This window comes from Xyrauchen texanus, chromosome 32 (genome assembly GCF_025860055.1).
Source record: "Xyrauchen texanus isolate HMW12.3.18 chromosome 32, RBS_HiC_50CHRs, whole genome shotgun sequence".
Lineage (NCBI taxonomy): Eukaryota > Metazoa > Chordata > Actinopteri > Cypriniformes > Catostomidae > Xyrauchen > Xyrauchen texanus.
Window position 1 is genome coordinate 1,057,274 of NC_068307.1, and position 27,727 is coordinate 1,085,000.

General features: G+C 38.9%; 1 protein-coding gene and 1 long non-coding RNA gene across 2 annotated transcripts in view; both read right to left on the reverse strand.

Annotated features, from left to right (window-relative positions):
• cntnap5l (contactin associated protein family member 5 like) overlaps positions 1–27,727 on the reverse strand; it is a 105,670-nt gene that overhangs the window by 49,840 nt on the left and 28,103 nt on the right. Inside the window, exon 3 of the mRNA XM_052101607.1 lies at positions 22,830–23,023. Coding sequence (XP_051957567.1) covers positions 22,830–23,023 — 194 coding nt within the window. The remainder of the gene's footprint in view (positions 1–22,829; positions 23,024–27,727) is intronic.
• LOC127626093 (uncharacterized) lies at positions 966–1,772 on the reverse strand. The gene is made up of 3 exons (XR_007968405.1): positions 1,529–1,772; positions 1,359–1,494; positions 966–1,052 (listed from the first exon to the last, which is right to left on the reverse strand). It is a non-coding gene; the product is annotated as an uncharacterized LOC127626093 (long non-coding RNA).

A 27,727-nucleotide genomic window follows, 5' to 3' on the forward strand; every position in this document is an offset into this window, starting at 1 on the left:
ATTCACAGTGTATAACGCATTATAATAATGACCTATTCATAGTGTATAACGCATTATAATAATGACCTATTCATAGTGCATAATGCATTATAATAATGACCTATTCATAGTGTATAACGCATTATAATAATGACCTATTCATAGTGTATAACGCAATATAATAATGACCTATTCATAGTGTATAACGCATTATAATAATGACCTATTCATAGTGTATAATGCATTATAATAATGACCTATTCATAGTGTATAATGCATTATAATAATTACCTATTCATAGTGTATAACGCATTATAATAATGACCTATTCATAGTGTACAATGCATTATAATAATGACCTATTCATAGTGTACAATGCATTATAATAATTACCTATTCATAGTGTATAATGCATTATAATAATGACCTATTCATAGTGTATAACGCATTATAATAATGACCTATTCATAGTGTATAATGCATTATAATAATGACCTATTCATAGTGTATAACGCATTATAATAATGACCTATTCATAGTGTATAACGCATTATAATAATGACCTATTCATAGTGTATAACGCATTATAATAATGACCTATTCATAGTGTATAATGCATTATAATAATGACCTATTCATAGTGTATAATGCATTATAATAATGACCTATTCATAGTGTATAATGCATTATAATAATGACCTATTCATAGTGTATAATGCATTATAATAATGACCTATTCATAGTGTATAATGCATTATAATAATGACCTATTCATAGTGTATAATGCATTATAATAATGACCTATTCATAGTGTATAACGCATTATAATAATGACCTATTCATAGTGTATAATGCATTATAATAATGACCTATTCATAGTGTACAATGCATTATAATAATTACCTATTCATAGTGTATAATGCATTATAATAATTACCTATTCATAGTGTATAACGCATTATAATAATGACCTATTCATAGTGTATAATGCATTATAATAATGACCTATTCATAGTGTATAACGCATTATAATAATGACCTATTCATAGTGTATAACGCATTATAATAATGACCTATTCATAGTGTATAACGCATTATAATAATTACCTATTCATAGTGTATAATGCATTATAATAATTACCTATTCATAGTGAATAATGCATTATAATAATGACCTATTCATAGTGTATAATGCATTATCATAATTACCTATTCATAGTGTACAATGCATTATAATAATTACCTATTCATAGTGTATAATGCATTATCATAATTACCTATTCATAGTGTATAATGCATTATAATAATGACCTATTCATAGTGTACAATGCATTATAATAATTACCTATTCATAGTGTATAATGCATTATAATAATTACCTATTCATAGTGTATAACGCATTATAATAATGACCTATTCATAGTGTATAATGCATTATAATAATGACCTATTCATAGTGTATAACGCATTATAATAATGACCTATTCATAGTGTATAACGCATTATAATAATGACCTATTCATAGTGTATAATGCATTATAATAATTACCTATTCATAGTGTATAATGCATTATAATAATGACCTATTCATAGTGTATAACGCATTATAATAATGACCTATTCATAGTGTATAACGCATTATAATAATGACCTATTCATAGTGTATAACGCATTATAATAATGACCTATTCATAGTGTATAACGCATTATAATAATGACCTATTCATAGTGTATAACGCATTATAATAATGACCTATTCATAGTGTATAACGCATTATAATAATGACCTATTCATAGTGTATAACGCATTATAATAATGACCTATTCATAGTGTATAATGCATTATAATAATTACCTATTCATAGTGTATAACGCATTATAATAATGACCTATTCATAGTATATAATGCATTATTATAATTACCTATTCATAGTGTATAATGCATTATAATAATGCATTATAATAATGACCTATTCATAGTGTATAACGCATTATAATAATGACCTATTCATAGTGTATAACGCATTATAATAATGACCTATTCATAGTGTATAACGCATTATAATAATGACCTATTCATAGTGTATAACGCATTATAATAATTACCTATTCATAGTGTATAACGCGTTATAATAATGACCTATTCATAGTGTATAACGCATTATAATAATGACCTCTCTCTCTCTCTTTCTCTCTCTCTCTCACACACACACACACACACACACACACACACACACACACACACACACACACACACACACACACTCATCCTTGTTTATCCAATAACTTGTTAGAAACAGCACAAGCCGTGATACTATTTCTGAAGTGACATTTTCGAATTACTAACAGAGGTTTGGATGCATCATTTGTTTTGAACCAGCAACGGCAGATTCTGATTGGTCACGTAAGAAAGTAGTTCCATGCACAAATGTAGGGTCATATCGCACTCTTGCTCGTGTGATATTGCTCAAGTATAACTATGAATAGGGGAAGTCTTATAATGTATTATAACTGTAGTTATAACTATTCATGAGAGGTTATAACATATCATAAGGTGTATTTTGAGGCATTATAAATATGTGCTTCACAGAAAGCGTTGCCAAAAACTCCACCAATCAGAGAATCGCGGCCAACAAAGCGCATAAAACAAGCACAGCAGCAGTGTCCCTGAACTGTTGCACTCTTTTGTGCTGAGGGTTCTCAAAACGAAAAGGACTGACAGTAGATTGAGGTGGGGCCTAATGCGACAGTGTTGTATCTGTAAGGGTCGTCCCTCATGTGAACCCTGCAGGCATGAATGAACATGATTTTGTTTCCATGAAATGTTGTCTAGCAGTTGGCTTTCTTTATTTGGCCAATGTGATGGCATTTTATATGATCATTTGAATGATCTGTACTGGAGGTGGGAAAAATCAATATGGCATAACACCATGACGCTCTTTCATCCCGATATAGAATCAATACGCAGACGCCAAGCATCGATTGCAAATTATACTCATTATTATTTAGCATTTTATATGTACTGTTGACATTTTGCATAGCTTCTAAAGTTCAATAGAGAGGTCAATTAACTTTGATCTATCGAACCTCGTCTGAAAGCAGAGGAAAGAAAATCCTGAGCATGGCTGCAGTTTCGAGACATGTTTCAACGTTCTCATGTAGCGTCCGGGTTTACTTTGGTTTTCGATATATATGACAAAAAACATACAGTGTAATTAAAGCCTGAGGTACAAGATATTATCACATCACGTATCGTGTCGTTTGAACACTCTGACCAAAAAGATTTCTTCTAAAAAGTGGCCGAAAGAGATAAACATGTTGTAGCGAAAGTCTTAACAACAGTAAGATGATCTGATTAAGCATTTAGTAGCTTTAGCTCCACATAATCGATATTGTGCCATGACCTCCTCCGGCTGTATGGAAACACAACGAGATGTTGGACACACCTGATGAAGAGCGACTTAAGAGCCAGACAGAGACCGAGCAGCATGTGTGAAACCGCCAGATGAAAATATCCATAATCGTGTTTCTAATCCGATTGACCTTTTTAGAGTGGCGTAATAGAACCTGTCACAATGTGATGAATTTTCTTTGCCACATTCGCCGCTGTTATTAGCTAACGCTGAAGCTCCTCCCAGTCGTTTCCATCGATTTCTAACGCATGCTGATTCGGACACCAAAATCTTATTATGTGGGATGAAAGTGGGCAGTTTGCAGAGCAAAGGCATTATAGTACTCAATGAAAGAATAAACATTACGAAAAGCCTTTCGATCACCCAGCAGTCGTGCATTGCAAAACAATGGCACAGCTGCTTTGATCTTTTCAAGATGCTGAAGATTGAAACTCAGAAATTGCACTAAACTTCTTCAACAAAGTTAACACTTAAAAAGTTCAAGTTATGCTCATGAGGGATCGTTTGAAAGCTTAGAATCTGAACTTTTCATAGATATCACTTCTGTATTTATGTTACTTCAAATAACAAAAGAAGGCCTGAAAAAATGTGCTTCGAATATCAGCGCCATCTAGTGGTTACGTGGTACAAATATTAATATTAACATTAATATAAAAGTCTTTAAAATTGCACTTAACTAGACAAGTCATATATCAAATGAAAGCTCTCATTCTCATGAACGTGACTGTATAGTTTAATGTGTTGCACTAACATATGTGTCGCCAGGGGCGGAGCCAGGTGTTTTTCAAAGGGGTGGCCAGGCAGGGGGGACACGCAATCTGTCTGTGGTGGCATAGAAATGTTCGGGCAGCATTTTGATATTGTCGGTGGATACAATGACACCTGGGACGGAGAGGTTTGGTGACCTTGGTGTGCACACATGTTAAGTTTGTACATTTATACAGAGATGATTTCACCTCTAAAGAACTAAATTGTACCAATTAAATGACTAAAACGGCAATTGCGAATGGGGTGGCCAGGCTTCCATCCATGGCCACCCCTGGCCACCCGCTAGCTCCGCCGCTGCGTGTCGCAAATCAGCGCCACCTAGTGGTTACGTGGTACAAATATGAATATAAAAGTCTTTAAAATAGCAGTTAACTAGACAAGTCATATATCAAATGAAAGCTCTCATTCTCATGAACCTGACTGTGGTATTGGTGCAACACATTAAGCTGTACAGTTTAATAACAAAGTGAAATATGATATTTCTCATTTATGCTGCGATAACTGTTGTATCTGTAAGTCCCAAATAGCTAAAAAAAATTATATCTGCTTTTACCCTAGGAAGTTCTTTAACAAATAAGCCATTTTTACTTCTCTGTGAGCTTGTTTGTGTGAATAATCAAATGTTAAATCTTAAATACTGTACATGCGGTCCAGCAGGAAAAGCATGCTAAACAAATCATCCAATATAAATGTTATCTCCCATGGATATTGATTAATGTTATACATCACCGCAAAGAAAAGGATCTCATCTTTCTAAAGACACCTAGATGTATCTTCTAGTCCACTCAGAGGCCGAGATATTCAATGAAACAACACGGGTGTTGCTTGAACTGAACATTAGACTGAATGTCTATGGACGAGCAAATCTGTGAGGGGTATAATGTGTTAGAGCGCCCCCTACAGTTCACATCTGTGAGGGGTAAAATGTGTTAGAGCGCCCCCTACAGTTCACATCTGTGAGGGGTAAAATGTGTTAGAGTGCCCCCTACAGTTCACATCTGTGAGGGGTATAATGTGTTAGAGTGCCCCCTACAGTTCACATCTGTGAGGGGTAAAATGTGTTAGAGCGCCCCCTACAGTTCACATCTGTGAGGGGTAAAATGTGTTAGAGCCCCCTACAGTTCACATCTGTGAGGGGTAAAATGTGTTAGAGCCCCCTACAGTTCACATCTGTGAGGGGTAAAATGTGTTAGAGTGCCCCCTACAGTTCACATCTGTGAGGGGTATAATGTGTTAGAGCCCCCTACAGTTCACATCTGTGAGGGGTAAAATGTGTTAGAGTGCCCCTACAGTTCACATCTGTGAGGGGTAAAATGTGTTAGAGCGCCCCCTACAGTTCACATCTGTGAGGGGTATAATGTGTTAGAGTGCCCCCTACAGTTCACATCTGTGAGGGGTAAAATGTGTTAGAGTGCCCCCTACAGTTCACATCTGTGAGGGGTATAATGTGTTAGAGCGCCCCCTACAGTTCACATCTGTGAGGGGTATAATGTGTTAGAGTGCCCCCTACAGTTCACATCTGTGAGGGGTAAAATGTGTTAGAGCGCCCCCTACAGTTCACATCTGTGAGGGGTAAAATGTGTTAGAGTGCCCCCTACAGTTCACATCTGTGAGGGGTATAATGTGTTAGAGCGCCCCTACAGTTCACATCTGTGAGGGGTATAATGTGTTAGAGCGCCCCTACAGTTCACATCTGTGAGGGGTAAAATGTGTTAGAGCGCCCCTACAGTTGACGTCTGTGAGGGGTAAAATGTGTTAGAGCGCCCCTACAGTTGACATCTGTGAGGGGTAAAATGTGTTAGAGCGCCCCTACAGTTCACATCTGTGAGGGGTAAAATGTGTTAGAGCGCCCCTACAGTTCACATCTGTGAGGGATATAATGTGTTAGAGCCCCCTACAGTTCACATCTGTGAGGGGTATAATGTGTTAGAGCCCCCTACAGTTCACATCTGTGAGGGGTAAAATGTGTTAGAGCCCCCTACAGTTCACATCTGTGAGGGATATAATGTGTTAGAGCCCCCTACAGTTCACATCTGTGAGGGGTAAAATGTGTTAGAGCGCCCCCTACAGTTCACATCTGTGAGGGATATAATGTGTTAGAGCGCCCCCTACAGTTCACATCTGTGAGGGATATAATGTGTTAGAGCGCCCCCTACAGTTCACATCTGTGAATTGTGATGGAATGTGCTAGTGGAAAAATAAATGTTATCTAGTACTTGCTGCCATCTAGTGGAATAAAATGACAATTTTCAGATTGAGATGGAGTGAAGAGAACCAGAATTGCATGCTTACAAATATATATATACAGTTCGTACATTAAATGTGTATTTTAAAAATCTATTCATCATAAGATTGTAAACATATTCAATGTTATTTATGAATAACTTTTTTTGGTGGATCCTACTTACAGAATGCATTTAGTGATTACAGAAATTTCATTAAAATTATAATCCTTGATTCCAAACCACTGAATTTCTTCTTCAGGAGGTTTAAACTTCGGCATTTTTTCGTTTTAAATTGCTCCTCATATTCTGGATGTCAAGTATTGGGTTTTACATGAAATCGAGTGCTGATCATTGTGGTTCAAGTATTGGGAATTTCATATTTTGGCAAATTGTTTTGCAGGGGTATTGCTTTAGTCAGAGCTGAAGAAGTTGTCTGGGTTAATCTGCTTTTACATTTCTAAACACAGGGGAACAGATAAGCGTCTTGGCAGAGAGAGTTCTGAAATGAAATATATTGATTTTGTGTGTATATAAACGGCATGTGGGTTTGTGTGAGTCCGTGTTCGTTGGTTTAGGGAGGCTTTACACCTGGTGGATCAGGCAAACACTGATCAGATGTGCGATAGAAAGAGGCCGAGGCAATCGATTTCACAGATGTTGCAATAAGCCCAAACTAAACGAGAGACAAGTAGAGTCGATGGGAGACACTGCAGTAATCCAAACAATAACTCTGCAGAGAGCGCCATGGTCTTCTCAAACGTACCCTGCCATCACCGCCCAAATTCAGCACAAATCAAAGGTCTTATGACTCTAGAAACATCACCTCCATCACACCATCTGTAGTGAGAGTTTAAAGAGTGATAAATGAGAGCGATCATAAGAGTATAACTGTAGGTTGTACCTGTTGACATTTTCAGAATTGCAGGTTCTGTGTTGGAATATTACAGTTTTGCATTTCATATAAAATGACTTCAAGGTCTCAAGTTTAGCATATAACTTTTCTTATTACAGTGAACGTACGAGCCACTTTCATTTGGTGTATTTCTAAATAATACACAACCCCAAACCCTTGGTCATAAATCAACATAATAATTCAGCAGGAGATAAGTGCTCCTCTGTTGCCACACTACTCTACCTTTCTGCACCACCTTTTATAATTAGCCAACAAATCTAGCCTAAATAATACATTAGACACACTGGAACAAGCACTCGAGTCTCCGGCTCATGTTAGTCTTTGTGTGTGTGAACCTGAACATGCGTGTGCTGTACACGTGACCGCTCTGCTGAGAAGACCAGCTTAGGAAATTCATGCTGGTCCAGGTGGGTTTATACTGGTTTGGTGCTGTTCTAGCTGGTGGACCAGCATAGGCAAACTGTTATTCTGTGTCCGTACTTTTCTAACAGCTCTGTTGCAGCTCCTTTCTGAGCAGTTGGCTTTAAGGAATAGTCCGGGTTCAATTGAAGTACAGCTTCACAAAGTTCCACCAAAAATTCCGACTCGTCCCTCCTTTTCCTTACAAAAGCAAAAATCTGTGTTCCAGTGAGACCCTTACAATGGAAGTCTATGGGGCCCATTATTGAAAGGTTTAAAGGCAGAAATGTGAAGCTTATCATTACATAAAAACACTTAATTCTGTGAAAACTTGTGCATTATTTGAGCTGTGAAATCATCTTTTTCACAGTCATTTTAGGGTTTTATGGTTTGTGGTGTTACATCGTCATGGCAACAAAGAAGTAAATTGGATGTAACTATACAGTTGTGGTTATTAAGTGATTATATGACAGTAAAATCATGTTCACACACATATTGTTTATGTCTCGTGTTTATACTGTTGAAACAGTATTTTAATGTTTACAGATTAAACCCCACTGACTTGCATTAGAAGTGTCTCACTGCAACACACATTTGTGCTTTATTAAACCCTTCTGGTTACGTTTAAAAATAATGACATCTGTGATTTTCTGGTCATAAATGACTCGATTGTATCGATTACAAAAGATTTGCAGTATATTTACAACACACTGATTAATTATGAAGATGAAAATTGTCATAGGCTTACCCACATGAGTTTACACTAAACACAGGCTTGTATAGTAGCATTTAAACTGGAAGGAGCGCCACCTATTTGTGAGTTGTGGGACTACATGTGGACAATAGATCAAGGGTCTTCAACAGGGGGTCTGTGACCACCAGGAGTCTGTTTCTGTACCGCAGGAGGTCCGCAAATTATTTTAGCTGTCCTTCGCTGCTTCATGCCAAGTGTGACTAAACAGCGCTAGTCAGTAGAAGCGCTCAGCCCAGACAAACCCTTCACACGACCACCGCTCATCACCAGCCGCTCAATGCGCGACACACATCGGGTTTAGCAACGCTGCGATGGAGGGTCGCATGAGTAAAGTGGTCGTGCTGAGCGGTTGAGCAGATGACAGCCTGCAGTTTCTTTGCTTTTTTATTAGTTACTTTTTGCTTTCAGAACACTAGCGTACTTGCCTGGTGTAAATAAATAGTTACCGCTGAGATGATCAGGCTGGCATACGCGGTCCTTAACGTTCCACACTCAGACGGTGACTCTCAAATCAACATCATTAAAGGTGCACTCAGTTATTGTGTTCCTCACTTACATTTTTACTCAATAAAATCAACAGTAATTATGAAATATAGGTATAAATCAATCACTCACATGAGATGACTCCATTTTAGTAACCTTATAAAAGTCGTTTTATTCTGCATGGACAGGGTCTGTCTGTTTTCCTGTCTGTCCATATATCTGTCTGTCTGTCGGTCTTTATTTTTGGAGGAGGTTTGGCTCAGGGATTAACAGAGGAATTTCAAATGTCACTTCATGTCAGAAATGTTGCAGACCCCTGCTGTACATCCCTGCTGAAAAGACCAGCTTAAGTGTTTTAGCTGCTCGCTCAGCCTAGCCAGGCTGGTCAGTTAACTGGTTTCAGAGGGGGTTTGAACACTTTTTGGATGGTCAGGCTGGGAGACCAGCCAAGACCACCCTGACCAGCTAAGATCAGAATGAACAGCTATGATCAGCATGACCAGCTAAGAAAAGGGATTAAAACCCTTTTAAAACCAGCCTGACAAGCTCTGACAAGGCTGACCAGCTAACACCAGCCTGACTAAGACCACCCTGACCAGCCAAGACACCCTGACCAGCTAAGACCATCCTGACTAGCTAAAAAAGGGTTTAAAACCCCTTTAAAACCAGCCTGACCAGCTAGGACCAGACTGACTAAGACTATCCTGACCAGCCAAGACCACCCTCACCAGCCAAGACCACCCTGACCAGCTAAGACCACCCTGACCCGCTAAGATCAGCCTGACCCGCTAAGATCAGCCTGACCAGCTAAGATCAGCCTGACCAGCTCTGACCAGCTAAGACCAGCCTGACAAACTAAGACTATCCTGACCAGCCACGACCATCCTGACCACCCTGACCAGCTAAGACCAGCCTGACCAGCTAAAAAAGGGTTCAAAACCCCTTTAAAACCAGCCTGACCAGGCTGGGCATCATTAATGTTTATTTCAATGGCTTTGTAATGTAAACATCATTGAGACACTCTTAACACATTGAAAACAAGCATTTTAAGATGTAGACAAAAAGTGACATTCCATAAATATAAACAAGCATTATAAAATCATTATAAAATGCTCATTTAGTCAATGTTGAGTAGAACCCAAAGGCATTCAAATTACTTTTCCACTGTGTTTACCTCTTAAACAGGTCAAAAATGGCCCAAACATAACAGGAGGGTTAAAGTAAAGGAGGTACTTTTTTTGTTATCAAAATCATGCCACAAATGCTGCCAATTAACCTTAACTTGTATTGAACCCAGAATATTCCTTTAATATAAACACCATCTGCCTGTTTTCCTCCATCAACAGCAAAAACTCCACTGCTATACCTCACTGAGCAGCCAATCCATTATAAATGATACCTCAAGAGTAGCTGATCCAAACGAATGCCTCTCATATAGATACTATGCACAGTATACCCACTATACGCTTGCACCATTAATGTCACTCACAGCCGCACAAGGTACATCGAGGAACTACCTGTGCTCACAAACCACTTACTATTCATACACAAGATTCCAGATTTTCCTTTCAATACAGGAAGACAGCACATTTTCACAGAATTGCACGTGTTCAAAGACCAGAGAATATGATGGATGCAACACTGTGTGCTCTTGCAGGTTGTAGAGAAGTACCAGCATCACTTTTCTGATATTTCTCCAGTGATATCCATATGCTTTGCATTCTGAAGTTGTTGTCTGGGAAAATGAATCTTCATTTGTCTTGTTCCTCCTCTTTTGTTCTCCATCTGTAGATAACAATCGGATAACCATTAGCAAAACGAAAAGTAACTACCTAGCCAACCTGCCCTGATATAGTCATAAATTGTGCTGTCAAAATTACCGGAACTTCGGTTCCAATTCGGTACTGATATAAAAAAGATGTCACCATACCTGTGTTTGTGTAGTACCGAGCACTGACTTAATCCAGTCCCAGTGAGTCTGTCTGACTGACACACGGCTCACATGTTATTTGAGCATGTGCTCAGTTACTCCTTGCACACTGAAATGCACAAGTAATCATTCAAATCGTGATGAGTCCAAGTGTGATTATTAATCACATCTGCATGTGCTGCGTGCTTTAAATGAATGTGTGACGCACTCATAACTCAACTCCACAGACGTCGTAAGAGATGACAAAGCAGAGCACTAATTCACTGTGTACACTAAATACTTATTTAATGAAATCACAACATTTGCGCTTTAACGATCACACTGGACCATGTGACAAACTGTTTGTCCAGAGACGTGAAACTTCCGTCAAACTACACCTCAAAATCATACCTCACATTAAAATAAAGCTACTGTAGATGCCTGAAAATGAAGAAATTGCAGCAGAAATATATTAAAACTATATCGTCAAATGTAATATTCACTGCTGTAGTAATTAATCAATAATACTGAATAAAACCGTGTTAACAAATTGAAAGTAATTGTTGTGGGGCCCTACTTAAAAACACTTAAGCAATGCATACTTAGTGGGAAACACTTAAAGGAAGCATGCATTTCTTTTCATTTTACTTTACACTGGAATTTAACTATAAAAGTTTGTGAAAAATGAAAAGTAATTATTCAGTTTTTACTTGTTAAAAGTTTTAAGAATTAATTTGATTTTATACCTTTTTGAAAATTAAATTAAACATTTAAACAGGAGACAAGAGAGAGAGATGAGAGCGAGAGACATGAGAGATGAGAGAGAGAGAGAGAGAGAGAGAGAGAGAGAGATATTGTGGCCAAAAATATTGGCACCCTTGGTAAATATGAGCAAAGAAGGCTGTGAAAAAAATTCTGCATTGTTCATCCTTTTGATCTTTCATTCAAAAATGTCACAAAAATCTATCCTTTAAGTAAAACAATTGAAAGAGGAAATATCTCGTTATTAAATATTTTTCTCCAAAACGCATTGGCCATAATTATTGGCACCCTTTTATTCAATACTTTGTGCAGCCTCCCTTTGCCAACAGCTCCTTGTCTTCTCCTATAATGCCTAATGAGGTTGGCGAACACCTGGCAAGGGATCTGAGATCATTCCTCCATACAGAATCTCTACAGATCCTTCATATTCGAGGTCCATGTTGGTGGACTCTCCTCTTCAGTTCACCTCACAGGTGTTCTTTGGGGTTCAGGTCAGGGGACTGGGGTGGCCATGGCAGAACCTTGATTTTGTGGTCAGTGAGACATTTTTTATCTGTTGGTATATGATAGAGTCCATGATGCCATGTATCCGAACAAGATGTCCAGGACCTCTGGCAGAAAAACAGCCCCACTACATTAAAGATCAAGCACCATATTTAACTGTGGGCATTGGGTACTACTTCATCTCTGTGTGTGCCAAACCCATCTCTGGTGTTTGCTGCCAAAAAGCTCTTTATCCGTTTCATCTGACGGTAGAACCCGGTCCTGTTTGAAGTTCCAGTAGTGTCTGGCAAACTGAAGACGCTTTTTTCTTGAAACCCTCCCAAATAATTGTGGTGATGTCTGATTGTAGTTTTAAAGATTTCTGACCCCAAGACACAACTAATTTCTGCAATGCTCCAGCTGTGATCCTTGGAGATTCTTTGGCCACTCTAACCAGCATCCTCACTGTGCGTGGAGACAATATAGACACACGTCCTCTTCCAGGACTGTTCTTACGATCTCCAGTTGATTGGAATTTCTGAATTATTGCCCTGATGGTGGAAATGGGTATTTTCAATGCTTTGGCTAATTTCTTATTGCCACTTCCCATTTTGTGAAGCTCAAAAACCTTTTGCTGCACATCAGAACTATATTATTTACTCTAACCCGCTTGTGTGTTACGTCACATTTATACCCCTGTGAAACAGGAAGTCATGGCTGAACAGTTTCAAGTTCATAGTCATCCAAATGCACTAAAAAATATAAAATATGAATGGGAATATTCTTAAGATATATTTTACTCATAAGAATTTCTAGGGGTGCCAATAATTATGTTCAATGCGTCTTGGAGAAAAATATTTATTTAAATAAACTTTAATTAAAGGTTAGATTTTTGTGACTTTTTTGAATGAAAGATCAAAAGGATAAACAATCCAAAAAAAAAAAAAATTCACAGCCACCTTTGCTCATATTTAACAAGGGTGCCAATATTTTTGGTCACTATTGTGTATATATATAGAGAGAGAGAGAGACAGTATATATACACTACCAGTCAAAGGTTTTGAAACACTAACTCATTCTTTATTATTATAATGGTATTTTCTTTTTTCACATTTTAGAATAATAGTAAAGTCATCACAACTATGGAATAATAGAAATGGAAATATGGGAATTATGTTGTGACTATTTCTTTTAATGTATTATTTACATTGTAATGTAACTTTAAATAGTCTGAGTGAGTTCAATAATATATTACCGTATTAGCGAAATTTCACTGGTATCGGCACCGACTACTGAAACATTGGTATGGTGACAACAGTAGTCATATATGCTGTATTTCTGGTGTAGCTTTAAAAAGACGTTGTTTACAATAAAATGATACGTTATACGTGGCACATTTGGGACATGCTTTCCATTGATTGTGCCTCAGTCAACAGTTTTGTGCCTTTTCATGCACATTTTGGTTCAGCAAGATGTTCAAACAAGTACAAGAAATGAGAACAGGATAAGAAACGCTAGAGAGAAAAACAAGGAATACAGACCAAAAAAACAAAAAACTATGCAAGCCACCAGAAATTGCTATTTGAAAATATTGCCACCACCTACAGAATCTATATGGCATCATCGAAGGACTCTTTAGCTGCATACATCCACACGTTTAATAGCATAAGAGTTGCGGTTCTATGTGAAGCAGTTCATATCAGCCTGCAAACATATGTAGCGTTACATGCCAGGAAAACAACCAAACCCGGTCTGTATGCACTGGGACAATAAGGCAGTAAATTGTGTTCAACAATACTGGACTGGAACATATCAGGTTTTGCCTCTGTGGCAGACTGAATCAATTTATCTTGCATGCCCAAACATACCGTGTGTCAGGCGAGCAGTGTTTACTTTAGCTGGCTGCCGCTGTGCACAGGATATGACCATCAAACAGTGGAGTCACTTCAGTCTCTCCTGCCCGAACATGACCATTAGAGCAGGAAAAATCTGGAGTGTAATATCTCGGTGGTTGCTTCATGTTGAGTGCATGTCGTTGCTCAGCTCACTTAAAGACAAGCGGGCACAGGAGAGGAGGATACTGAATAATGATATGGAGAGAGAGACCGAGAGAGGATGTGTGGTTTCCCTTTATTGTCATTGTGCTCCATGTCATGCCTCATTACATTGACACTACAGCAGTGGCAAGGGTAACGGCAGTGTGCTAGTAAGCGCACACGTATGCACGCCATTGTGCACGTTTTTTCTCTCGGTCCGTCATTAAGAACATGGACACTGACCACGGATATGGAGGGAGTCAAACATCTCAAATGGCTAGACAGTCCAAACTTCTAACTGTGTGGCATGCACAAAAATAGAGGATATTTAAACTAAACATCACCCTTACTAAAATTCTGTCCCAATGATGTTATAAATATATATTAGAAAACAACCCGGCCTTGTTTGCCCATAGATATTCATATATTCTCTATAGAGAGGACTTCAATCATTCAGAGCCTAGAAAGGTTTATTTTCGTTGGATATTTTTTTTATTTCTGTATTATTTTCTTTGATAAGATTTTTAGCTTCTTGAGGATGCTTACTACTACTACTACTACTAATAATAATAATAATGGGCAGCAACATCGACTGAAATGTGGCTGTAAAGGGATCCATGGAAAGGAGGAGGCGAGAACCGGCTTGATAATATAAATGATAGTTTTAATGAGAAACTTAAAACAAAGACACAAACACACATGACGGACATGTCCGTAAACGATCTCTCTCTCCCGCACGGTCCCCTGCAGTCAGCCTTTAACCCTCACGGAGGCATAATTAGCCTAATACGGGACCGGGTGTGTAGGATCACGACCCGGCCCCGTCCTCCGCCCTGCCACATTCCTCCCTCGTTCTCTCAGGCAGGGGAGCCCCAAGTTGAGTGTTTGTTTGTTTTTTCTTTGACTATGAATGTCAAGTTCCAAACAAAGAGTAGTTTTCATTCATACAGTATTTAATTCAAAGACTGGATTATCCAGAAATAGACATTACACTATGATTATTTAATACATACTGTAAATCTATTTTTACTGTCTATTTAATATCATGATATACACTGATCGGCCACAACATTAAAGCACCTGCCTAATATTCTGTAGGTCCCCACGTGCCACCACAACCATGCCAACCCAGATCTCAGAACAGCATTCAGAGATGATATTCTTCAGCACAATTATAGAGCGGTTATCTGAGTTACTGTAGACTTTCTGTCAGTTTGAACCAGTCTGACCGTTCTCTGTTGATCTCTCTCATCAACAAGATGTTTCTGTCCGCATAACTGCCGCTCACTGGATGATTTTTGTGTTTTTGGCACCATTCGGAGTAAATTCTAGAGACTGTTGTGTGTGAAAATCCCAGAAATACTCAAACCAGCCCGTCTGACACCAACAATCATGCCACATTGACATCATGTCAATCAAGATTCACAACACCGCATGTACGAGGCACAAATGACACGTGTGCGCTCTGATGTAAACAAAACCAACATGGACGATAAGCATGGGTGAAGGAGGAACGCAGCCGACCCTTTATTCATCTTCTAATGGGTAAAGTTGGATGTGTGGAAGTATTTTGGGATCCGTAAAAATACAGAAGGATTGTTGGTTGAAGATGGTTTCCATTTGTGTGTAACATGTGGCAAACAAGTGGGAATGAAACACTGCTCATCTGCGGGACAGGTAAGTTGTGACAGTTCTGCTCATTTTTGACAACTGAGAGACAACACTCTAAGAGACATCTTGGCTAAGTGATAACTAAGATGACAAAGAAAGTGAACTGTGGTTGCCATTTGCAAATAATAGCTACACATTTGCATCTTGTAGTAACAACTAAAATACCATTGTAATCGGCTAATACTACATCCTGTAATTAAAAATGCCAATGTGGCATCGGTGTTAAGTTCATGTTGGAACGTCACGCAATTGTATGTTGCTTACACAGCTAGTGAACTTGTTATTGCATTTGTAATTGGTGCCTAGCTATATATTAGCAACTGGCTTGCTATCCAGAAAAAAACAAAACATGCATACTATTCTTGCAGTTATATTATCATTAGCCTCAACAAGATAAGTTGTAAGTCTGTATGATCTGTAATGACCAGTGGCCCCGGTGGATGGTAGGGGTCTCCCCCACCCCTGGCAGCGGTAACCGCTCTAGGCGGTTGGTTGGGAGCTCCTCCTCCCCTCACAGTCGCCGTCCGTTCCTCTGCTTCCAGGCGGCCGGGCTCCTCCGTCCACCGCCGAATGGCCGCGGCTGCTCCTTTGGGGTGGATGGTAACGGCGAGAACTCCACTACGGCGCATCCCTCCTCCTTCCCCAGTTTCGGCACCAGTGTAAAGGTAAAAGGGAAAGGAGGCGGCGAGAACCGGCTTGACAATAGAAATTATAATTTAATAATGAACTTAACCAGAAAGACAAAAACACACGGGTGTCGGACAGCTGCCCGTAACTCTCTCTCCGACGCACTGCCGTCTCCAGTCGGCCCTTATCCCTCTTGGTCTAATCAGCCCAAGTAGGGGCCGGGTGTGTGGAATCACGACCCGGCGCCGCCCTCCACCCTACCACAACTTACCGTCATAAAAGCTTCAACAATTATTATAACGTGAAAAACTGATACTATTTTTTATTTTTATTCTATACTTATTTTCTGGTAAAAATGTCTAAACATCCTTAAAACAAGAAAATATTACTTAAAGCAGATTGATATGCAATATTAAGTCATCTAACTCTAATTAAGGAATCTAACTAAATTAAATGGGGTTTATACTCGAAACAAGAAGAAAAACATTAGCAAATGGGGTAAGATTGTTTAATAACTTTGAATATTTTTTTCTCACATGTTGCCAGCTTATTAAGCATCTAATTGTGCATGTAAAAAACTAATTGAGATGTTAGATTACTCTGCAGTGCAAACATGGCACAAGTGTGCATCTCCAGTAATTCCAGAAGAGAACAGCTTTGTCTTAGTTTATTCAGAATATGTTGACTACCATGATCCCAGAAATATTCCATGTGGAGCATTTAAACATCTTTCTCAGAATAAAGGCTTAGAAGGTGAACCTTAATGGCCATGTAAATCTGATCTCTAGTTATTTGCTTGGAGTATGGATGCATTTCTTATCCTTTTCCTCTCTTTCACACAAGCACACACTCAAGACGTAAGTCCAGGCATAGATAAAGATGCAAGGAAATGGCAAGGAACAGGGTAGGGAAGGTGAAAGAGTGGGGTGAGGCAGGTGAAGATGATGGTGGGTAATGTAGGATTTAATTGTCAAAAAACCACCTTCATGCTGTGAGAATAAAATGCATTGTGCCTGCAGAAATAAAACCTAAGCACTACTCCAGGTCCCAGAACGCTTTCACACAGATGGTGGGAACGAGGGAGCGATGACCATGCTACAAAAACTCAATGGTGGTGAAAATGGAAAACATTTCTCTTCCTTCCCCACCATTGGTGTTTTGTTAACATATCAAAGTGTGTCATACTTCTCTGAATCATCTTTAAGATGTTTCTACACTTTGATTGGAGTCCACCTGTGGAAAAGTCAATTTATTGGACATGATTTGGAAAGGCACACACTTGTCTATAAGGTCTTATAGCTGAAAATGCATGTCAGAGCAAAAACCAAACCATGAGGTCAAATGAACTGCCTGCAGAGCTCAGAGACAGGATTGTGTTGAGGCACAGATCTGGGGAAGGCTGCATTGAAGGTTACCAAGAGCACAGTGGCCTCCATAATTCTTAAATAGAAGAAGTTTGGAACAACTAGGACTCTTCCTAGAGTGGGCCGCCTGGCCAAATTGAGCAATCGGGGGAGAAGGGCCTTAATAAGAGAGATGATCAAGAACCCGATGGTCACTCTGGTTCTCCAGAGATCATGTGTGGAGACAGGAGAAACTTGCAGAAGGACGAGCCATCACTGCAACACTCCACCGATTTGGGCTTTATGGCAGAGTGGCCAGATGGACACCTCTCCTCAGTGCAAGAGACATATTAAAGCACCTAAAGGACTCTCAGACTGTGAGAAACAAGATTCTCTGGTCTGATGAAACAAAGGTTGAACTGTTTGGCCTCAATTCAAAGCATCATGTCTGGAGGAAACCAGGCACCACTCAACACCAGCACAATACCATCCCAACGGTGAAGCATGGTGGTGGCAGCATCATGCTGTGGGGGTGTTTTTCAGCAGTGGGGACTGGTCAGGGATATCCTTATTCAAAACCTGGTCCGGAGCGTTCAGGATCTCAGATTGGACCAAAGGTTCACGTTCCTGGTCCAGAGCGTTCAGGATCTCAGACAGGACCAAAGGTTCACGTTCCTGGTCTGGAGCATTCAGGATCTCAGACAGGACCAAAGGTTCACCTTCCAACAGGACAATGACCCCAAGCACACAGCCAAGACAACACAAGATTGGTTTAGGGATGTCTCTAAACTCTGTGAATGTCCTTGAGTAGCCCAGCAAGAGCCCGGACTTGAACCCAATCGAACATCTCTGGAGAGACCTAAAAATATCTGTCCACCGACAGTCCCCATCCAACCTGACAGAGCTGGAGAGGATCTGCAGAGAAGAATTGCAGAAAATCCCCAAATACAGGTGTGCAAAGCTTGTCGCATCATACCCAAAAAGACTTGAGGCTGTAATCGCTGCCAAAGTTGCTTCAACTAAGTATTGAGTTCAGGGTCAATGTGAGCTTTCAATATTTATTTTTTATATGAATTTTAAAAGTTATCAAAAATCTGTTATTTGATTTGTCATTGTAAGGGTATAGAGTGTAGATTGATGTGAAAAAATGTATAATTTAAAGCATTTTTGGCTAGACTGCAACATAACAAAATGTGAAAAAAATGAAGGGGTCTGAATTCTTTCTGAATGTATTGTAAATCTAGAAAAAGTGCTGATATACAGTATTATGGCTGTATTAACATTAACAAGTTTGAAACTACCACTCCACTACATCTCCACAGAGAAGTATGATGTAAGTGGTGTTTGGGTCTTAAATTGATTCAATGTCTCACATGTTTACCATGATTAATGGCTAGAAGCTGGTGGGCAGTAGAGATGAGAAGACCCTTATCTAATGGGCACTGTGTGTGGAAGCGTGTATGCATACTCTGGCGTTAAACAGATGGCATCTGATTCTGCCTGTCTGACTCACTGGCATCTGCTCCAGCTGGCATGGTAACTTACCTTGCCACTGACTGGCACCTGTGTGAGATGGTCTCTAAATTAGTAAACAAACAAAATTCAAGGGCCAATTTCCAGTGCATGCCCGAAAGCAAGGAGAAGCCCAGTTTCCCCTCTTTGCATGTGTCCACATGGTCACAACATTTCAGTGAGTGAAGAACTCGATATTTAAAGGTGAAAAGAGTCTTTAGGAAACCCAGACCGAAGGCTGAACTAATTATGTAAGTATCAAGTAACTAAAATAACACGCATCGTGTGTGTTACAGGGCTCCTTGGTATTTTTCTTCATGGTCAAATTACTGTTAAGTCATCCCAAAGGACAAATAACCATCTAATTAATTTCTAATCTGAAATAATTAGGGAAATTAGCAAGAAGTCCTTCAGGATAATTAATAGGCAAGTCAGTGTCACCAGCAGTGTAACAGATTATTCCAGGCTGAAAATGGATGCTTACGATTTCATTCATAATTAATAGCTTTCTCCTATTAGTTCGTTAGAGAAAACGACATCTGGTGGTTTTACACAAATTTTAATTGTGTAATAGCATTTGAGCAGGAAGTAGAAGACCTCATGAAACAGCTAGGAATAAACAAGAATGCAAGAATGACTCCCATTTTGTTGTAGATCTACTGTAGAATTGAACTGCCGGACCCACAGGAAAAAAAATATAACTACAGTTTTGACTGACACAAAATAGGTATCGATTGAAAGCTTAGAAGCTCGACGTTCCAACACACGTAGACATTATGACCAAAACTGAACAAGTGCTTTTATATTTGCCAACAAATCAGAAATGTTCTGCACTGTACATTTTGCAGTCAGTAAAAACATCAAACTCCTCAAATATTCATGTGTCATATGTTGTTGGAAAGCTCTCAAAGTGTAGAATACAACCAGACTATTAGTTTTACTCACAAAAATATAGCGAGTTGTAGCTAAGTATATCTTTGACAATTATGTCTGTGTTGCTTATATGCTGCGTTTTCACTTATAACTTAAAATAAACGGAACATAAAATATCACATATCATTATTTAGAGGAGGTGATTATCTTTCAAACGAGTCTACACACAAGATAATCAGATGTATAGATCATTAGATAATCCATGACACAGACTCAATGATGACTCAAATGACACAGAATGAAACTCATTCTGTGAAATCTCATGACTAAAATCATGTCTGCATGCTATGCAAACCTTTAGTCAGTGTTTGCATGTGTAATTAGTTCTTATGTACAATTATTATCTTTTATTTGTTTGGCGATGTTAGAGATGGTATTAGTTTTCTAAACGATAATAGAGTTACAATTATTATCACCCGACGTCTTTGATTTCATGCATCAATATCTCTGTGTTTATTACAGAGGTGGGAGTGTCTGTTTTCTAGATGTGGGCGTTACAGAAGGTTGAACACATTTAATTAATTTAGGAAATTAAAATAACTTATCTTTTATACTTTGTCAGTTTAAATGTAAAATAATGTGTGTATATATAAACAAATATTTGCAAGTATTTAATTTATTGGTTTAAATTATTACTTATACATTATAAATTACTTATTATAAAAACCCTATTTACCCCATTGACTTCCATTGTAAGTGTGTCACTGGAACACAGATCTGTGCTTTTCTTTTAAAGAAAAGTAGGAATGAGACAAAATTAAGTTTAGTGGTAATCAACATTATGCCACAAATGCTGTCGAATGATCTTAACTTGTATTGAAATTGGAATATTCCTTTAAGCATCATCGGTATAAGAACGGGCACAGAAACTCGCTCAGTGATATACTTACAACTGGAAGAAACTTCAGAGATTTTTTGACTATTTATTCCCCTGTTGTGTTGTGAGTGTTTATTTATAGGTTTAACAGCATTAGCATTGAACATACGATATCAACTGAATATGATTTACAGATGCTTATACTTAATTATAAAAACCGAAATTATGGAGCTCATATCAAATAATAAAAATGGTCCAACCAGTCACAATACAGGGCATTCATTTTTTAGAGAAAATCAAACGTTTTACCCCATGTCAAGCAATCCTGCTGATAAAATAATAAGCAGAATTTGTAAAAAAAAAAAATATATATATATATATATATATATATATATATATATATATATATATATATATATATATATATATTAATGTTTACTAATGTTTAGAAAATGCAAAAAAGTTCACAAATCTAGCAATTTACGTCAGAACAACTTTATGAACGATTTACCCCAAAATGTATTATTTGTATTTCAGCCCATTGTGTGCAAGCGTTTTCTTGTTAATCAAATTTGCAGCATAGTCCCTCATTTAAAAAACATTTATAAAATGGAGGGTTCTGGGTATCTCAGCGAGTATTGACGCTGACTATCTGGAGTCTTGAGTTTGAATCCAGGGCGGGCTGAGTGACTCCAGTGAGGTCTCCATAGCAACCAAATTGTCCCGGTTGCTAGGGAGGATAGAGTCACATGGGGTAACCTCCTCGTGGTCATTATAATGTGGTTCTCGCTCTCGGTGGGGCATGTGATGAGTTGGCTGGTTGATTCAGCTGATGAGAACACGCTGCGTTATCATGAGGAAGGATTACATCAAGATGTAGATTGGAATGCAGATGCGGAATTTCACATGAATAAAATAGTCTACTCCTCTCTAGCCATTGCAGGCGTGCCAGTGATTACCCCTCTGTGTGCCAATGCTGGCACGCTTGCCACAAGTTGCCGACCCCTAGTGTAATAAAATCTTTGTACTAGATTATTTTAGTGTGATAAAATGGCTTATAGAGTTTACTGGTGTTGCGCTGACATCATCAAGGCAACAATGTTGTAAAATTGGATACAAATGAACACTGATGAGGTCAGTGATTTTAATCGTTACGTCTTGTAGCTACACTTTTTAAACTGTGAGTATTTTAACATGTCGAGAATGTCCCATTCTCTTCCACTGTAACACAGATTTTTTTATAATTATTATTATTATTATTATATAAAACAAATATTTTTGGGTAATCCACATTATTCCAAAAATGCTGTCGATTGAGCTTAACTTTTATTGGCAAGGTAATTTAACACAAGGTTGCCCTATAGACAATACAAGTTCTCTTACAATTAGTTGATTTGGGTGAAAAGTATCCGCTAAATACAGTTTGCTTTGACTGTCCGGTAGTCTTTTGTTTCTTCCTAATATGTTTAAGGATTCTCTGCTGTAATATTTGACATTATTCCAGATTTACAAACATAAACAAGACCTCATCACTCTCAAGAGTGAATCACTGAAAGTGGGACTCTTGGGTTGGTCTGAGTGTACTAAAACTGCTTTTATGTATTGTACGCTGAATATAAAGCATATAATGAATACATTAACTTCTTTCTCCGTGGTGCTGTTTGGTGATATTTCAGAGCCTGTTGCCTCAGCTTGCTTTGGTCACTACTGTATTATTTTTCTATGCAAAAGGTTCCTTCATCATGTGTTTAAGTGATGCTTGTATGTAGGCAAGAGTAGCACACAGCCGGTTCTGGACTCACCCATACCACGTTCTCTTGTCTGTATGGTCTCCATGTTCGTCCAGAGTCACTGTACTGTAGCTGGTAGCGGGTCACCCAGTCAGAGCTGCCCCAGCACCCCTGGGTGGCAATGGCTGTGACCTTTAACCTGTCCTGTAGGTCCAACTGCAGCCATGGTTGGTGGTCTTCTCTACTCGGAGACCATCCGCCACCACCTAATAGGATGAATGGAAAAAGAAAGAGAGATGAAGAGTCAGTGTTTTAAAAAGTGCAGAGGAATAAAACAGAACATTGTGTAATTCTCCCCACCGTCTGAGCCCTCACTAAGATTTCATCGTCTTGTTCATCATATCGACAGGGCTGGAGCGTAGTGCTCACAGAAAAATGAATTAAATCAGTTCCAGCAGTTTTGTGGCTCAGCCTCCTTCTTTTTGAAAAAGAAACCTCTACAGTACTTCATCCCTAGAGGACAGTATCCAGACCTTAGAGCAGTTCAGTATTGATTTTAAAAAAAAAAGAAAGAAAATAAAGGAAATTTGGAAGTAACACTTTGTATGGCTTCGTTTATCTAATTGTCTGGCTTTCTGGTTCTCTTCATAAACGTCATCCATATGACTCCGCTGGTTACACTAATCTCTTCTAAAGCTAATCGATTGCTTTTGCTGTGAAAAAGATTGATATTTAAGTCCTTTTTAACTATAAATCATTCCACTTCTGGTTAGCAGCAGTACAGTATGTGTGTGTGATGTAATGGCATTGGCATACTCTTCCGACACACCCGGCGTAAGAGTGGCGCTAATTAAAACTAAACGGGAGGAACGCTGTACAGAAGCGTCGTAGGTTTTGGTTTAGATCTGTATTTGTATCGGTGTGTTTGTGTGCTCATCCTATATGTCTCAACCGAGAGAAAAACAAGAGATTACGTCCGTAACATGCCAACGTGAATACATCACATGAGAGACCGCGTGAACTCCGCCCTCTCCTGAACGCACATACGGCTGCTGACCGGAGGTTCATTACTTCATTATTGATCTTTATGGCAGCAAAGGTGATGGATTATCTTTAAAAGACATTAACCAGTGGAGTCGTATGGATGATGTTTATGATGAGTGAGAGCGGGAGTGGTGGTGGCATAGTGGGCTAAAGCACATAACTGGTCATCAGCAGGTTGCTGGTTCGATCCCCACAGTCACCACCATTGTGTCCTTGAGTAAGGCACTTAACTCCAGGTTGCACCGGGGGGATTGTCCCTGTAATAAGTGCACTGTAAGTCACTTTGGATAAAAGCATCTGCCAAATGCATAAATGTAAATGATGACTGTTTGTTTGGAGCTTCAATGGTCGAATAACCGTCCACTTGCATTATAAGAACCGATTGAACTGAGATATTCTGATGAATATAGAAAGTATAGACAGAAATATATATTTTCTATATAGAAATATAGACAGACTGATGGCATATCCCTCTGAGCCCAAGGTTGGTTTGTCTTAAAAGTTATCATTGAAAATCAGTTCGTCTGTGCAGAAAATTGTATTTTTATTCCAGAACCAGACTGTAGCGATCTATTGACCGAGTGGTATAGTAAAGGTGCAATGTTTGATTTCTGCGACTGGCGTCAGAGATTTGGTGGTCAAGCATTGACTTCAAACAACAAGTCATTGGATAACTTTGTCCACATGTTAATAAATGCAACGATTTGATTTGGGCCAATCCATTTTGATTGGTCTGGTATCATTTGGTCCAGCTCTTCTGATTGGTCATAACTTAATTTGCCCCGCCCCCGCCCAGCACCGGTAGTCTGCTCACTGCTCATCTTGATATAAAAGTGCACAAGTGAGTTTTGCTACAGGTTTTCCGGTGTGCTGGGATGCTGTTAGTGGAGAGACCACTTGGGGAAACCGTGGCAGTTACAATCGGTGAGTTGTCAACGCTAACTTATCTTGCTGCTTGGCTAATGTTTACAAATGATATAAATTCGATATTCTTTATAACTAGATCAAATGATACCTCAGCCTGAGGTTCCCTCTTGCTTGTGAAATGGGCCGAGTGTGTGACGTTGGCACCAGGGTGACGGGTTAAGGGCGGGTTTTAGAGCAACGCTGCAGGATTATTGGCCTGATGGTGGGAACGCAGATCAATTTTGGTCTCGTGGCTCGAGGTCCAAGGCTACTAGCCCCAGCTGGCCAGTTGATAGCCCTGGCTCACACTAGCCGAAAAGTGGAAAAGCGGCTACTGTGAGAGAGATTCGGGCCAATTGCTGGAACTTTGACTTGCAAGATCGGGCCAGTACTGCTTTGTCACTACATCTTACATTTGATGATCTTGTATAAACATTTGGTTTTGTGTGATGTATTACGCATTGTTCCAAATTCTGCAGATTTTTGATGCATCAGTGAAAATGGATTTAAAATTATGAACCAATCAGTAATTGATGCAAACTGCGTTTATGAATGTCTTAAGTTTCATTATCACTGTAGAATTGCATATTAAAAAGCTAATAACTTAACATTTAATTAAAGGTATCAGGGGGGTCAGTTTCATTTACATATACATTTGACATTCATTCATTTGGCCGATGCATTTATCCAACGCAACAGTGAAAATAAGTGATTCATCTTAATGAGACAGTTGTACAAAAAGTGTTGCATTTCAAAGTTTCAATTGCATCTCAAAAGTACTATCCAAGACAGAGATGAGTGTAACAATTTTCAAATGGAGCCACATTGAGAACCCCGTATCTATGGGATGTAGCCATATTGGGCCTTAAAAATGAAGATAAAGTTTGTTCAGAATATACAGTAAAAGGATATTAAAACCTGGAGTTATAGGCACTCTAACTTTGGAAAAACAACACAACTATTCATTTATTAATGAATGTATTTTTTTAACCCAGTATTGGAGTTATATTCACCCCAACTCAACAAAAAGAAAGTGTTCCCCCAACCATTTTTGGGCTCACACCATTGGCATATAATACAACAAGGGGTGCTGTATTCAACTGATTCTAGAAATATACCTACCTATCTCTGTGTTAAAATAAAACAATGATGCTGCCACCTTTCTAAGGTTATCTTCTTGACCTGTAGTTTTGCTCAAATCATAGGCGAAAATTTAGATTTTGAGCACCCTCTTCAAAATAATGTAAAAGCATTTCAGCAGGGAAAGTCTCTGAAATGTGCTTGATTTGACATATGTAACCAACCTATGTTTTTATTATTATTATTATTTTTTTACATATTGTTGATTATCGATTATTGAGCATGTATGTCCATCCAGAAAATTATTTTTAGCATTAGTAAAGCTAAATTGAAAAATGAACAAATTACAATTACAACAACAGTTAGAGAATGAAATAAATCGGTCTCAAGATTTGGTGTCTGTTCACGTTTAAATCAGGCTGGCGGTGACAGGGAACAGGATGCCTGTCTGAGTCTCACAGCGATAGGAAACCTCCTGCTGTTACTAATCAAGAGGCATGACAAGAAAAAGAAATACCTTGAGGGCAAAAGGGGCAAGCCAGCGTACTTTAGCCCTACTGATTACCACTCGAAGACACCATTATCCCCCAAAAAGTTGTTTTGATAATTTGAGAGTGCCACTCAGAATCGTAATAAAGTGCTTGGTGTGCGTAGTTGGGCACTTGAGATTAAACTTTGCACATAGCAACACTCTCGGAGGGCATAAGCTGGTATTTATGGCATGTCAATGCTTAACTGCTTAATTGGTTTTGGAGTTTGTTCAAGCGCTTCTACAGACTGTAATTGTAAGGTTGCATTAATTAAACTGCTCTGCACCTCCTTAAAGTAAAAAACACACAACATGTTTCCTTAGTCATCATTTATACAGTCATTGTTATTCCCCATTCTTTGCCAAAGCTTAGCATTGCACAACACTTAGTCTGGGTGTTTTAGGATTATTAAGCAAATAATGAGCATCCATTATACTCCTCCCGAGTTTGTTTCCCGATGCTTTTCTGTGCTGTTGTTATTGTTCAGAGCATATGAATCCACTGGCATTTCTGTTTTGAGCAGGTAAGCAGGTAAACAGCAGGTGTAGACCTGTTCATTCAATGAATTGACCAGTGGGGTGTTCCAGAAAGCAAGGTGTGACATGGGGAGGCATGAACATGTGTCTGTCTGCGGGTGAGGGAAAGTGATTTAGGCCCATCACCTGGCCTGTAATTACTCTAACACCTGTCGCTCATTATAGTGATAGTGGCGAGAGACCTGATAAGGAATGCCACGAGCGTCAGAATGTAGAGGATTGTCCCTGTAATAAGTGCGCTGTAAGTCGCTTTGGATGAAAGCGTCTGCCAAATGCATAAATGTAAATGTAATGTAAATGTGAAGATATGTGTGAGGATGGGGGCCAGTTGGTCAGCACAGACATTCAGACAGACAGGTGAAATGCCATCTGGGCCTGAAGCTTTCTTAGTCTTTTGTTTTTGAAAGACCCGGCATACATCCTCCTCACAGATCATAAGTACAGGTTGATTAGCAGGAGGGGGGAGGATGGGGGTTTCAGGAGGTTTTGGTGGGGGGGGGGGGGGGGGTAGTGTATTGTACTTGGTGATGCATTTCAGGCCTTTCCACACAGATGCAGGATAGTTTCAGCTTTTCAGATTAGCTTCTTTTAGCCACTCAATGTGTTTCTGGCCTGGTTGTACAATATTTTATCCCCACTTCTGTGAGCATCCTCTTTGGCATGACAAAGCTGTCTGAATTTTACCATAAACCATGGTTTATCATTAGTGAATGCTAAAAATGTCCTAGTAGGGATGCACATACTGTATCCTCACAGAATCTGATATATGGTGTCACAGTATCTGCTTCATTAGTCCACTCTTTACAGTCTTTACTACAGGTTTAGCTGATTTTAGTTTCTACTTGGAGGTTGGGAGAAGATGAACCAGACCGTG